General features: G+C 28.9%; 2 protein-coding genes across 2 annotated transcripts; both read right to left on the bottom strand.

Annotated features, from left to right (window-relative positions):
- Positions 1-650: 650 nt before the first annotated feature.
- LOC108479743 (mitochondrial dicarboxylate/tricarboxylate transporter DTC) lies at positions 651-4,249 on the bottom strand. The gene is made up of 6 exons (XM_017782509.2): positions 3,844-4,249; positions 3,568-3,651; positions 3,016-3,077; positions 2,427-2,788; positions 1,089-1,303; positions 651-987 (listed from the first exon to the last, which is right to left on the bottom strand). Exons 1-6 carry the CDS (start codon positions 3,961-3,963, stop codon positions 931-933), a joined length of 900 nt encoding a protein of 299 aa, XP_017637998.1. The 5' UTR covers positions 3,964-4,249; the 3' UTR covers positions 651-930.
- A 7,084-nt stretch (positions 4,250-11,333) lies between these two features.
- On the bottom strand, positions 11,334-11,712 carry LOC108479109 (uncharacterized). The gene has a single exon (XM_017781521.2). It carries the CDS (start codon positions 11,695-11,697, stop codon positions 11,494-11,496), a length of 204 nt encoding a protein of 67 aa, XP_017637010.1. The 5' UTR covers positions 11,698-11,712; the 3' UTR covers positions 11,334-11,493.
- Between the last annotated feature and the right edge of the window lie 4,478 nt (positions 11,713-16,190).

The following is a 16,190-nucleotide window of genomic DNA, read 5'->3' as shown; positions in this document are numbered from 1 at the left end:
TTTGCATTCTTATCAACTTGAAAATTCATGTAATAATATACACTCATCTCAAAGCATAAATTAATTATAAATTCCATCATCATCTAAATTGTTTGCAATTTGTTTAGAAAAAGATGTAAATTTTCCAGGTTTCCGATTTTTCTAACTTAAATTTTAAGTATTTTTATATATTTCTTTTAAATTTTTAAATATTTTTATAGGAAGAATAGATTATGGCATCTCAGTGCCACGTCACAACCTAAAAGTGCTAAATTTTAAGTATTTTTATATATTTCTTTTAAATTTTAAATATTTTTATAGGAAGAATAGATTATGGCATCTCAGTGCCACATGTCACAACCTAAAAATGCTGTGTGTCCCATATTTAATATTGTTACAAAAAGTATCAAAACCCTTGACGGAATGAAAATTTGAGTATCAACTTAGAACAAAAAAAGAAATCACAAAATCGAGGGGCTAAATGCTATTATATAAACACAGGAATGAGTAGATCCGAATAAAATCCGGTATCTAGGATAGTCTTAAAGAAATAAAATAAATTAAACGTGTAAATGATTTTTAGAATAAGAAAAAAGAAACATATCACGCACTGAGAGAAATGAACCAAAAGAAAAGAGGAAGAAAGCAGCATTTGTGAATAAACAAATGAATTGTTCAAGAAGATGAAAAATATAAAGATTTAATGCTTTGAACTTGGTTTGGTACACATTTATTTTTAATCAGAAGTATGAGCAATCAAATCATAACTCTGGGATGCAAATGGTTTTCCTATCTCACCCTAAAATATTTAATCAGAAAAATAAGACAACATTGACTTGAAATGTATTTCAAAATTTGCATGATTAGCCAGAACCAGCAAAAATCCAGGATTTTATTTGACGCAATCAATTAGTCCAGCATTACTCCACGTCTCTGAGAAGTGACAACGCTCTACAACCCCATTTTTTTCTCTACCTTCTGAATCTGGTTGAGGAATATCCAAGTCATCTGCATAAGACAACATCCAGTCATTAGATATAACTAAAAGCTCGTTCACTTCACACTTGAGCTTGAGAAACCACATATGGAGGACAGAGGAAAGTAAATACCATGACGTGCGGAGCAATCCTAACACAATATACGGGGAACCCAGTGTAAAATTTGAATGGTCCTCCAGACTTGAGGGTTTTCATGGCACAGTCCAAAGAGCCGCTATATGGATACTTTCCCGAAGCATCAGGTTGCATTTTCTGAATTTGTGTTTTGACGTAATCAAAAGGCAAACTGCAAGCAGCAGCAAAGAAACCCGAAACAGTACTTGCACCTGAGACGATGAAAAGGAACATTTATCAATATGGGAAGAGAGGGCATAGCCATTTCTTTGCTAAATAAAAAAAAATGTAAAAGCCAGTTAACTACACAAGTTTTAGAATTAGTAATGCATGCCAACCAGCGGTCTTATAAATTGGAAAATGTATCACAATCAACTCTGAAAGCATATACACCAATTATTTTGATTTACAAAGACTAAGTGACCACGGTAGAAAGAGATCTAGTCTAAAATTCTGAAATCAGGCGCAGCTGTCACTTGGATGAGTCATATAACCAAGAGAACCCATGACCCACAACAGAAGAGCTTGCCTCACTCGTGAGTAAATATTTTGTATTTTTATATCTTTGATCTTTCTAGCTATATACAAGATAAAAGGTAGGGCGGATAAGCCCAAGAGACTAACCAACCGCTGAAAGCAATGAGGTAGTAGAAAACAGTTCTCAAATTAAGAAACAAGTAAAAACAACGACAGCCAATCTTCCTGTTCAAATCTCTGAATGTATCATCGAAACATTAAGAATTCCTGAAAGGACATAGACATCAAGACCAAGCCTTTAAAGAAGATGCACAAACCCAAAGATCACCAAAGCAACATCTCTTTGATGAAGCATACCATTTCTAATGCCCAACCCTATTTGGATCTCCAATAACGGAATGGGCTATATATTACTTACATATATGTAGTCTTACAATTATGGTTCTCATTTATTTCAGCAGAGCCAATATTCCTGTTATATCATTGGTTATTAATTTATTTTCAGTTTTTTATTTATTCCATTCTACTCATTATTAGAAAAATAGGTGCAGAAACAAAGCATAAACAAGTAATTTGCTTCAAGGAAAATCTTTAAGCTTCTGAAATGGAATAGTAAAACTATGCGATTGTCAGGGTAAAATATTATGTCCAGAGCAATCACTTATGCATATGACATTAAAAAAGGGATGTAATTAATGCTTAATTTCAAAAAGGAAAAACAAAAAACTAAAATTACATGTGGTCATCCAACTCGATAAAATGTTTTAACAATATTTCCTTATATTAGCAATGGACTTCTAACAAATGAGTATTGTTCAAATAACAAATTTAGAAATATAATAGTTAAAAGACTCTTACCTAGCACCGTAGCAGCTTCTCCTAAGCCAAGGGAATCCTTGCAAAACTCAACACTTTGATCATAAGAGGCAAGCATTCCCATGTTCAATGCCATGGCTCTGACTACGGTGGGGCCTGCACCTTTCCAAAGAGCCAAAACCCCTTCATCCGCAACAATACGATAGAGTGCATGGAATGCATTGGTGTAATTTCTGCGCTGAGCAACAGGCAAAGTAGCATCAGCCTGCATACGGATAAGTGCCAAATCAGCCGGGCTGCCAACACAGGCTCCAATAGCACCAGCAGTCAGACCACACAAAGCCTTCTGATATAGAGGTAAGGGCTTCCCATCATTGGCTTCAATTGCTTTGTTTGTCAACATTCTGTAGAAACAATGGAAATAAATCAAAAGCTGAACCAGAACCACATAGAGTATCCAAGTTTAGTTCAATAGCAAACCACGCCATACACAGGCAGTGGAAATGAGGTCATAAATAAAATCCACACTTCAGAATCAAACTATTGATCATTAACAAAAAAGGAAGTATCTTGAAACGTATAATCAAAGTTGCACAATGTTTTACATTCTATCCCATTTTTAGGCACTCACTTGAATGATCCCAATCGAGCAGTAGTGTATGTAGCTTGCCTGAGCAGTCCTGCTGATAGACCCTGTCCAAAAATTTACAAGTGAGACGACAGACACAGGATGACTGAAATATCCTCTTGATTCAAATTAGAACATCAAAATAAATTCCTCAAGACAAGGTCACCAAACCCTATGTATAACCACAGATGAGCTGCAGTTTCAAGTTGTGTAAAGTCTAACCTCCAGTTAATCGATGTAACAAGAAAGGATGTATTTATGCCAATATCATCCTTCACTTATACTTCTAACCAATAATTAACATCTCATTCAATGAAACAGCACTAAATTCCAATGTTTTGTCAACTCAACACCTATAAATAATTTCACATACATCATTGAACACAAATGTAGAAATTTTCGAAACGTTGAATATCCTTAAAGGAACTATGCTAAACGATGTGAAAATTAAAGATCTAGAATCCATCACAGGTCTCAGAGGCCGATAACAGATCCAGCATCTGAAAAGTTAGATCAAGAAAAAAAAATCAAAATTAGAATGAAGTAGAAAAGAACCTTGTAAAAGGCACCAACACCCTCCTCCCTAAGCATGTTCTTGGTAACAGTTGCTGCCGATCCTTGACCCAGTTGGATTCTTACCTACACCAAACCAAAACATAAAAAGACCATTAGCCGAAACGATACAAACCAAGCTAGAGAACAGAAAATTATGAAAGAAACCCAAGCAAATCCCAGATCTAATTTAACTTTGAAAGGGAAAAAAAAAGAGCTGAAGATCTGATCTACCAGAAATAAGAAAGGAAAAAAATGAAGGTAAAGAATAGTGAAAACCTTGATCATATCGATGGGTTGGATGACACAGGTAGCAAGCATACCAGAGGCACCACCATTGACAAAAGGTTTAACCGTAGGCCAAACCCCAGCAGATTGAGCCTTCTTCTCCTCCGCCATTTCTTTGAGTTGAAACAGTGAAGGGGAAAGAGAGAAGAGAGTTGAGGGGCCGCCTTTTGTTAGGACTGAAAAGAGTGAAAATAGGAAGGGGGCGAAATGTGAGGCTTTCCCAATCTATTTCTTCTTTATAAATGCAAACCCTGCTTCCACATTGTTGGCTATAATTTAATACATATATTTTATTTATATAAAAATGGAGAATGGGGTGTTCCTGGTCACAATTAGGTTGCCTTAGTTTATTTCACTGGAAAAGTTTGTACTTTTCTGCTATTAATTACATCACCTTCATTTGTGGGTAACTACAATGCTCAATTTTTTAATATCATTAAAAATATCCAATATTTTCTTTAAAGCGTGACAAGTATAACTACAAGTATATCTTTGACCTACACTTGATCATGAGCCAAATTTGGAGGTTTGTTCGAAAAATAAGTTTAGGTAAAATATAGGACTCGTTTTATAAATGGGTCGAGTTTTAGGTAATTTTTTTACTCAGGCTCAACTTGCCCAGATCCGAATTTGCAAAAAAAAATTGTTATTGTGTCTTCCTGTTGTGTTTTGTTATTATTTTAATGTCGTTTTGCTATTATATTGTAATTATTTTGTTGTTGTTGTTTGTATATTGTATAATTATTATTTCATTGTTAAGTTTGCTATTATTTTAAAGGCATTTACTTGTTATTTAAGTATAAATATTTTTAAAATTTATTTTTAATTTATTGGGAAACATTTATTTTAATTTTTAGTGTATTTGATGTATTATATTTTTAAATTTTATTTTATATAAATATAAAATTATAAAATAATTTAATACAAAAATTTGGACTTGGATTTTAGCATATTTATCTGGGTCGAGCTTCGGGAAAATTTTAGGCCTAAAATTTTGTTAAGGCCCGACTCGACTCATGATCAACTCTAGTTTGTTCAAACTAAAACTAATACAATCCAGATTTGAAACCTACATAAAATTGCGAATGATGACACTCAAACTCGAGTGCTTAAAACTTAAGTTCTTCGCCTTTTACCAATTGAGTTAAGGTCTCATAATTTTTAATGCCTAAAAAATAAAATAATATAAAAAGGTAAAATAAAAACTTTTAGAAATATAAGACATAAGAATTATTATGGTGATTAAAAATTAATGGTTTAAAATTTATTAAAATAATATGATAATAAATTTTTAAAATCTCATAATCTCGTTTAGGGCCGTTTTTAAAAAAAATTAATTTAATTTTTAAGAACCGATGCTTAATTATTTTTATATAAATTATGTTATAAAAGTATTGGAGGTATTGTTTAAAAATAGAGAAAGTTATTTTAAAATAGGGTTTATTTTTTGTCATTTTAAATTTTTATTAATTTAGTCACTTTAAATAAGATAATTATGCGGATTATTCTTTTAGCTAATTATTGACGTAACACATGATTTTTATTGACTTTTGACTAAATTTTAGGGACCTCGTTATAATTAGTTTAAAACTTGTTTTCCCTAAATTTTAGTCAAAAGTCAACAAAAAGAATGTTATATGTCAAGCACTTGATGAACTAATATATCACATCAACAATTCGTTAAAAAAACAGAAATTTTAACCACAGTGATCAATTTACATAATTATCTTATTTAAAGTGACTAAATTAAAATTTTTTAAAAGTGATCAAAATAAGATATACTCTATTTTATAGTGACTAAAATTATAATTTACCCTTAAAAATATGGACATATATTTGGAAAAAAAATGAACATAAATTAGATTTTTTTTTTCTCTCTAAAAAGGAAATACGTTGCGTAATTTATCCGATCCAAAGTCGCAATGGACCACGCTAGCCCACCAATTTTCTGAATTATATTTATATGTTAAAAATTTCAGAATATAATATTTACTCCAAAATCAAGTCTTCATTTCCTATTTCAGAATGTGATATTTTCTAATATTTTGAATTTCTTGATAAATTTTTGCGATAAAATATGTGGTGTTAAATCTCTTAACTACTTTGAGTGGCACATAATTGAGTTGATTGCAAGCAACTCATTTACTACCTTACCTTTGTAATTAACTGAATTTTTTATCGCGTATTGAATCTTACTTCAATTGGTATGTATATTGTTGTCAATGCAAGAGGATGTGTGTTTGAGTATGTTGAAACACATTATATTATTGTTTATAGATTGAGGAGGAACTATAGATAATTTAAACATTGAGTCAAAACGAGTATAAATATGGTCAAAACTTATAATAAAATTATTAAATAATTAATACTACTTTTCTTTTGAATTTATAATTTTTATTTAAAATTATATAAAAATATGAAAATATAAAAGTGACATAATAATATTAATTATAATTTATAAAAGATATTTTTATAATTTTATATTAAAATGATAATTCTATTAAAAGTAATTTCAACTCAATAAAATATTTAAATAATAATAGTGGATAAAATTCAAATATACCATAAAAAAAAACCAATAGGATTCAAATATATTTTGGATTCTATGAATTCCTCCTTTTACGTGGCTCTGTGCAGCATTATTAATTAACTCCACCTATCCATTGGCCTACCATACCATGAATGCCTGCCCAATTAGTCATCGCCACTTGGGGTTATAAACCTCCAAATAAGTCAGCTATGATTTGGGGTAAATTTTACTAGTGGCTATCCAACAATTTGCGTATTTATGTTTTGGTCATTTAACTCTAAAAATATGTTATTTAGTTATTAAAGTTGTCAACAATTGATCTTTTGGTCACTTCTCCATTAAATCATTAACAAGATGTTGATGTGGCTTTTTTATTTACATAATTACTATTTAGCTTCTAATGTTTACGGATTTTATCAAATTTAGTCCTAATTTTAAAAATATTAATAAATTTAGCTCTCAAGTTTGCACATGTTTGTCAATTTAATCTCAATTCCAAAAATTTCAGATAAAAATTCAAAAACTTAAAAAAGGAAGTTACCAAAAGAATTTATTTTTCAATAAAAATACATAATTCTTTTAAATTTATAATATTTAAATATATAAAAAATTGTTTTTATGAACTAGCTTTAGCAATAGGAATGGTCCTCTAAGTATAAAATACATGACTATTGAATCAAATATTGCTTGAAAATAAAAGAAAATAATAAAAACATAATCTGAGACTTGATATACAATATTTAACAAGCCATTATTTGAGAACTTTAAAAAAGGTTTGGCTTTCATTTGAGAACTTTTATAAAGGTGAAGCCCTTATATGGGTATTTTGAAAGGTTTGGCCCTTGTATTAGTAACCCCTAAAAGGTTGTGCCCCAATTTGAGCATTTAGCCATTTATTTATGGTATCAAAACAAAATTCAATGGCTCAAATTTCATCCCATCACAACGCACACTTATAAATTCTAATATTCTAACATATACATGTTCAAAATGTAAAAAAATACATTTCTAGGATAAAATTATCATTTTGCCCCTTAAATCAAAATATTACTTGATTGAGCCCAAAACTCTTAAAATAAATTAATATACTAGCTCGTGACTCTATAGATTCCCAATTTCAAATAATTTCACATAAATCATAATTCTCACACGGAGTTGTGATCAATATGTTCAGAATGTTTGGTACAACAAATCGAAAAAATTCGGGGTATTATAAAGATATCTCAAGTGTCGAAGTGGGGGTTTGTTGTGACAAGTGGTATCAAGAGCCACTGTTGAAGGAGTGTTAATTTTATCAATATGCTCTATGGTTTGACATTTTTTGATCTTCCAGTTCCGAAAATAAATTTTCATTATTGCTTGAAAATGGTCCTAAGTTGCTCAATTTTTAGAAAGTGATGTAGTGTTGTGAAAGTGCATGCCTAAAATAGGTTTTGATAAGGAAAGATTTGGTAATTGAGAGTTTTCAATGTGGCACACCTTTTTTTCCTAGGAATCTACCATGCATCCTCACGGACCATGTTCAATATTTTAGTATTTAGCTAGTACCATCAGACTTGAGATTGAGAAATTTAATGGAAGGATTAATTTTGGTTGGTTGCAAGTACAAGTAAAAAATGTGTTAATACAATATGGGTTACACAAGGCATTGAAGGGAAAGCCAATCAATTAGGATTTTGAGAGGGTCTAGTATGAGAGACGAAGTTTAGGAGGAGTTGGATTTGAAAGCTACAAGCGCAATACATCTGTGCTTGGAAAATATTTCTCTTGAAATGTGCAAGGAATATCAAGTGCCAAAGTTCTTTGGGAAAAGCTTGAAGGGTTATATTAGATGAAGGGCGTCTCAAATAGGTTGTTGTGGGAGGAACAATTTCATACAATTTCAAATCACCTTAGTGCTCTCAATGATAGCGCCTCTAAACTAGAAGCTATTTGAGTGGAAATTGAAGATGAAGATAAATCTCTTAAGGCTTATATGGTCTCTTCCATCTTCCTATGAGTACATGAAACCTATCTTGATGTATGGGAAGAGAACTCTGAATTTCACAGAAGTTTCCAGCAAGCTCATTTTTTAGGAGATAAGGTTAAAGAATGGAGGTCGTGCTTCATTAGACTCTGTATTGACAATGGGAAATTAGACTAACAAGTAGAAAAACATTTCAATTTGCTTGGGGCTGGGCACCTAAAGAAGAATTGTCCAAATGGAGCCAGTATTTCGGCAAAAGGCTTTGTATCAGAAGCTAGTTGTGCCACCATTGTCATGGATGATGGTAATCTTCTATGACATTGAGAAGTACATCCTCATGATATGTTTGCCTTACCATGGAAAAAGATGTGGTGTTGTTAGCGGATCTAAAGTTGCACATTGCCATTGATGCAACACACACGGTGGAATTATGTCGACGGCTAAAGAACTTCTGAGGAAAACCAACATGGAAGTTACACAATAAATTTTAATAGTTTTTCAACATGTGTTGAAGTGAAATGTTTAGTGAATGTACTTTTACGGTAGAGTAAGATCATTTTTCCGAGTTAGAGAATTATGGTTATTAGTGAAGATAATAGAAACTGAACCAATGTCCATTTTCAATCAAGGTGGAGATTTATTAAGGTTAATTGAAAATGTTTGTAGTAAGAAAATAAAGAAAAAAGAGTTATCCTATACGAGAACAGAAATCCCACATAGATAAGGAAACAAAGACTAAAGGGTTTCAGAGTCTATATAAAGTACAAACGCACCAAATCAAAGTATTAAGCATGATATTTGACTTTTTATCAAATTTATCTGTTTCTCTTATATAAGATTGTTTGGGAGGTGTAATTAACTATTTACTTTGGAAGCAAGAGTTTATTGTAACAATTTTCACATAGTGACTTCTTTTATCTTTAATAACGGTGGTAATTTTTCTCTAATTTAATAATCTTTCACGTTAATTAATTATTTTTTATTTTTCAACATGTAAATGTCATTTTAAGTGTCAAAGTTGGCTTCGTCCTATAACACAATCAATCATTGAATTTCAATACTGAAGAATTAATTTAAAGAACAAATCATCGTAGATCTATCTTACTACCAATTAATTATCAAATTTAATTATTTTTTATATTAAAAATATTGTGAATACACATATCCTTTCATGTTATTCAAATCATAGTAGAACTTCAATAAATAAATGTGCAATAAATAAGTAATCTCGGTAAACACTAATAAAATTTTATAATTTCAATAATACAGTCCAAACTAGACTCGATCATGGTGAGATCATTTGTTTAGATTTGAAAGTTCGTTCAAAAAATGAAAGATTTCGATAAAAATATAGATCCGAAAAATAGACTATAAAAAATAAAATCTATTTTTTAAAAAGACCGAGCCTCGGATAAGAAATTTTTGTCCCCTGCTGAACTACCTAAAATTTTTTTCTACTATTGTTTTACTGCCGTTTTGCTATTATATTGCTACTTATATAACACTTGTTTTATGGTTAATTTTGCTACTATTTAGAGGCATTTATTTGTTAAGTTACAACTATATTAGTGCTATTAAGTATAAAGACTTTTTAATATGTCCGAATTATCGGAAATATTTATTTCAATACTTTTAGTGTATTTGATGTATTATATTTTTTAAATTTATTTTTATATAAAAAGATTTAATACAGACAAGTCAGGTTGGATTCAAGCTTAGCATTTTTTATCTAAGCCAAATCTGAGCAAAATTTTAGATTCATTTTTTAGGTCGAACCCAGACTTGAAAAATAGGCTTAAAATTTGATATCGGTCCTTGAAATTTGAAATGAAAAATATCCGAATTTTAAATGCAAGATATAATTTGTTCTTTAAGGTCTCATTTACAATATTTAGTTGTAATAATAATACTTAGATCTATCTATAGTCTTTCCTTAATCCATAAATAGGAGGATGATACACTTCAGCGTACTCAAACCCATGTCCTTCGGCATTAGCAATAATGCCCATGCCAATCAAGCTAATACTCAATTTACTTATAAAATGTTTTTATTTTATTAAAATAACTTTCAAATATGATTTAAAGAAAAGTAATTGTTTTCCTAGAAAAATTAATCTTTTTATTGTTTGGTTTATTTTGGATATATTTTTGAAAGTTGTTTTAATAAAATAAACGCAAAATATAAAATAATAATTAATCTTAAATAAATTTAATAATTACCAATGCTTAATTAAAACTTAATTTGAAATTACATATTTTTCATATATCAAAGTATATAACCACGTGTTGGAGTTGGAAGGAATAAATGAATCTAACAATGATTTAAATAAATATTCATATTTATATTATTAGAACATTCATATTTTATACTTTAAAAATTAAAATATTAATAAAAATATTTTCCAATAATATATTACAATTTTTTCATTTAAAATTATTATTAATAATTTATTATATTCTTAAATATAAATATGTATCTTTGACAATATTAAAAATATAAATTTAATAACATTGAAAATTATAATATTAATATCAATATGTTTAAAATTAAAATAATAATTTATTATAAATATAATAATATTAAGTTTGATTCAAGTTAATTTTATATAAAAATTAAGTTACTCGTAATGAACTAATTTTTAAAATGATTTAAAATGGTAAGTTATTTTTAAAAAGTGGGTTTATTTTTATTGATTAATAATTTATTTTACTTTTATCAAATTACCTGACCTCCTCCTCAACCTTTAAATAAGATGATAATGTACTTAAACGCATGTCCTCCTATACGGATAATAATATCGATGGCAATCAATTAAAGACTTAATCAGTAAATATATAATATATATATATATATATATATATATATATATATATATATTTGTAGCAATCTGACTTGATATTACATATATAATATTCTGGAAATGAAAATAGAATCTCAAATATAAGTGTTATATGTTTGCTCATAAAAGACCAAAGAAAAGAAAAAGAAAATGTTGCATTTCTTCAGGGAGAAGAGCATATACAGTTATCAGCAGCATCCATTGAAATGCTTTGAATTTTTTTACATTCTCCTCAAAAAGAAAAAAAAAATGTTTTATAAACATGAAAGAATTGAGATCTGATCCGAAGAAAATAGCAAAAAAATCTAGTAATACAAGACCAAACGCCTGGCACATATGGTGCATGAATAATTTCTCTTGACCTTGAAGCAAATGGGCAAGAAACATAACCTCCATCGTCTCTCAACATCGACGGCCTCCACTTTGCCCCTACAGTGCGGACAAAACCCAGGAGCTTGCATTCTTCCCAAAACCCTCTCTTCTTTACCACACAACAATACCAAACACATTTTCTTTTGTTTATTCCCTTTGCACAAACAAGTTTCTTAACCCTTTTTATCTGACCTACCGGCGGCTGAGAGATTCAATCCCAAAATACTGTTCTCAACTTTGAATGTCAACAACGACGGCAGAAGAAATATAAATCAAAGAATGAAGTTAGGTTATACGTAGGGTTTAGATTTCGGTGTGTTACATTCCTAATCAATAATACAATTTTATTTATTAATCTTATAATCCTTCCTTGTCTCTATAAACATATTATATATATTTAACAATCTCATTATAGGTTCTGATTATAATTCTTCTTTCTGACACAATGCTAGAACTATTCATATAACTCTTCTCTAACTCATAAATAAAAGGATAATGTGCTTCATTACACTCGAACCCCTCTTATATTGAATACTTAATTCACATAAACATATTATTTGATAGATTGTGATGATGAAATAAGCTATTTTATGTTTTAATATATATAGTTTGGTAGCTCTCATCTAAAATTGAAGTTAAACATTATTATACATGGAGGAAAATAAGAAAAATGTGACAAATGCTTTGGCTTCTAACCAGATTCCAGGGTCAAATATATTATGCTTTGACCCTGAGACTTGACTCACTCCACTCAATGTGCATGGGTTGATCCCAAATTTTCTCAAATGACTCTTTAAATAATATCAGTATAGTTGTTACCTCATTGATTATTTATTTATATTAAATTATAGAGTGAAAGTTAATTTAATTTTTTTACACTTTATTTCGTTGGAATTTAGTTCATCTACATTTGAAGTTTAAAATTCAGATCTAGTTGTTATTATTTTTAAAATTTTTCTATTAATCTTATTGGTGTGATATTTTAAAATTTTAAAAATCACTTGGTAGTCATATAACAATAAAAATAACGTTGGAAACATCGATATGAATTTTTATTAAAAGCACTTGTTTGAACTTGTCATGATAAAAAAATTAAAATAATGTTCTTAATTAGAAAAATTGACATTGGCATTTTGATTGAAATAGTTAACAATATTAACTATTTAGGCTAGCTAACAACATTATAAAAGTAGAGGGACCAAATTATATAAAAATCAAAATATATAGATTAAATCTCAAGTTTCAACATAATAATAGGGGTTAAAACTAAAATTTGACCCTTTTTTTTTATAATGTTAAAAGAAAGCAAGGCAAATCCAAAAGAAATGGAAAGCCATGTGTCAGACTCTAAGATTCTTAGGGCACTCAAATTATATATAATCATGTAATATCTTAATCGAAAAGTTAACAAGATTAATTATTTGGACTAATTAATAACATTATAAAATGATAGAGATCAAATTATGTTAGAAACTAAAGTATAAATATTAAACCTCAAATTTAGGCATAATAGAGGAACCAAAATTGAAATATAACCATTATGTTAGAAACTAGTAAACAGGTGTCAAACAAAGACATCACTTGGACAATCTTCTTATAATATACTAGTATGGTTCAACCACGATTCGCGTTTAGTTGATTATTTGTTTGTATTAGAACTGAGTTGTAGTAGAAGTGGTCAAGCCATTAGTTCGTATGGTTGAATTAAAAAAAATCATAAAAAACCAAATTCAATCAAATTTTTAGTTTGGTTCAACCGATCCATACCAATTCGCGAATCAATTGATCTTATGCCTCTCTCTGAATAGATATCCCAACCAGTCCGGTTCAAACAACCATGATTCTAAGTCTGGTTCAAACAACCATGAATCAATTGGTCCCTCTACTTTTTGGATTTAAAAATCCGTTTTCAATTTATATATAACCACTTAACATTTTAGATGAAAAGCTAACAATAATAACTATTTGACCTAATTAAAAATATTATCAAAAATTGAAGTAGTTAATAACATTATAAAAATATAGAGACCAAATTTGGTTAGAAGTTAAAGTATAAGGATTAAATCTTGAGTTTAAACATATTAGAAGGACCAAAATTGGAAATTAACCATTTATATAAAATTAAAAAAAAAAGAAAAGAAAAAAACATGGTTGGTGTGTGCCACATGTTTGCACGAAGAATGTCCTATCTCTCTACTTTTTAGATTTCAAAATCCTCTTTCATATTATATATAACTTCTTAACATACATTTTAATTGAAAGGCTAACAATATTAACTATTTGAACTAATTAATAACATTATCAAATATTGAACTAATTAATAATATTATAAAAATATAGAGACCAAATTAGGTTAACAATTAGACTATAAGGATTGAATATTGAATTTAAGCATATTAGAAGAACCAAAATTAAAAATTAACCATTTTTATAAAATGAAAAAGAAAAATATGGTTGGTATGTGCCACGTGTCAGCATGAGAAGGTCCTTCAACCTTCTTTAATATATAGGTACTAGTATGGTTCCTAGCTCATTCTTCATGTTATTATTTGTTTGTGTCAAATTATAGAGTAAAAATTTGAAGGTTAAAATATGCTCTAAATTCCTAAACATTTTCTACATTTGGAATTTAGTCCCTACATTTACATTCAAGAATTTAGTGCCTCTAGTTTCTAGAATTAAAAATTTAGGTCTAATTATTACCACTATTAAAATTCTTTTATTAAATTCTTTGGTGTCACATTTTGAAATTAAAACACACACACACACACATAAATACTTGATAGTCATATAACAATAAAAATAATGTTAAAAATATTGATTAAGATTTTTTTCTTAAAACACCCATTAAAACTCGTCATGACAAATTAAATTTTTGTTGGAATAATGTTCTTAAGAAAAATTGATGTCATCATTTTGATTGAAATAGTTAATAATAGTAATTATTTAGACTTACTTATGACATTATAAAAGTAGAGGGTCAAATTATGTTAAAAAGTAACGATATAGATTAAATCTCAAATTTTAGCACAGTTCAGGGCTAAAATTAGAATTTGACCATTTTCTTATAATGTAAAAATGCAATGCAAGCCTAAAAGAAATAGGAAGCCACGTGTTCATCTGTAAATCTCATATGCCATTCAAATTATATATAACCGTGTAATATTTTAATCGAGAAGTTAAAATTTTTATTATTAGAACTGATCAATAACATTTTAAAAATATAAGGATCAAACTATGTTATAAATTAAAGTATAAAGATCAAATCTCAAATTTAGACATAATAGAGGGACCAAAAATAAAATTTAACCATTTCTCTAAAATGTAACAAAAAAGAGAACAAGGGATGACACTTGGTGACATAATAGAAGGACCAAAACATAAAATAACCATTTCTATAAAATGTAAAAAAAGAAAAAGAAAAGAGATAGGACAAGGAAGACACGTGGCAGAAGAAAAAAAATGCATTCAGCACAAGAATATATTATTGGATTGTCGAGTAATTAAGTCAAGAAAATCGTTGATTATAGTACAAAGACTGTATTGCAAATGTATAATCGCTATTGAGTTTTTAAATTAAAAAACACATAAGGACTTAAATAGCAATACAATCAAAGACTAGAATATCAATTAGCCATTTTCTAAACTTAGTGGTGCAAGATGATCTATACCATCCATTTCCGCTAAAATTAGAGTAATTAAATCATACCCTTAAGCTTGACTTAACTAATTCAAAGGGTAGATTTTATAATTGCTAAGTTTATATCAAATAGCCATAGTTGAAATTGAGTGAACTTGTGTAACGGCCTAATTTTCAGTGGTGTCGGAAATGGTGATTTGAGATCACTAAATTCGACAAATAAGATTGAACAAGATAGTAATTTAATATTTATGAGTCAAGTAAGAATTTAGAAGAATTTGTGAAATGGTGAAATTAGTGAATTAAAAGAATTTATTAGGTCAAACGGGTCAAAAATGAGGTATCGAGACCTCAAAGTTGAAAATAGAGCTATAAATATTTTTATAAATATTTATGGAGTGTCATTGAGTTAGTATTAAAGTTTCGTTAGAAAATTTTAACGCTTGGATGGCTAATTAATTAAAAGGACTAAATTGAAAATAGCGCAAAATTTGTTAAATTGTGAGTAAATAGCTTAAGTATTTAAAATATGGATTTAAAGAGCAATTAGACCCAAAGGTTAATGGCTGGACGGTTTGGGTATGAAATAAGCAAGAAAACAATGTGAACAAGGGCAAAATTGGAAATAGCATAAAAGTTAATAGTTAAATAATGATGTAATTGAAAAATCTAGACATTTCTTCATATTTTCTCAGCTAAAACGCCATAGAAGGTCTGGAGAAAGCTGGTTTTTCATATTTTACATCATGTGAGTTTAATTCTTACTTTTCTTGATAATTTTATGTTTTTATGACTTTTACAATTAGGTCCACTTGTAGAATTCATTAGTTTTTGATTTTATGGGTGAAATTGGAAGTTACCCTGGATGGATAAGGGAATTTTATGATGAATTATTATGAAATTTAAGTTCTAATTTTATATTAAGGTGGTTTTATTAAGTGATTTTGATAGGAAATGATATTTAGGACCCAATTGTGAAAAAGTTGTGAA

The sequence above is a fragment of the Gossypium arboreum genome, chromosome 1 (genome assembly GCF_025698485.1).
Source record: "Gossypium arboreum isolate Shixiya-1 chromosome 1, ASM2569848v2, whole genome shotgun sequence".
Classification (NCBI taxonomy): domain Eukaryota; kingdom Viridiplantae; phylum Streptophyta; class Magnoliopsida; order Malvales; family Malvaceae; genus Gossypium; species Gossypium arboreum.
This window is presented reverse-complemented; position numbering and strand designations above follow the sequence as displayed.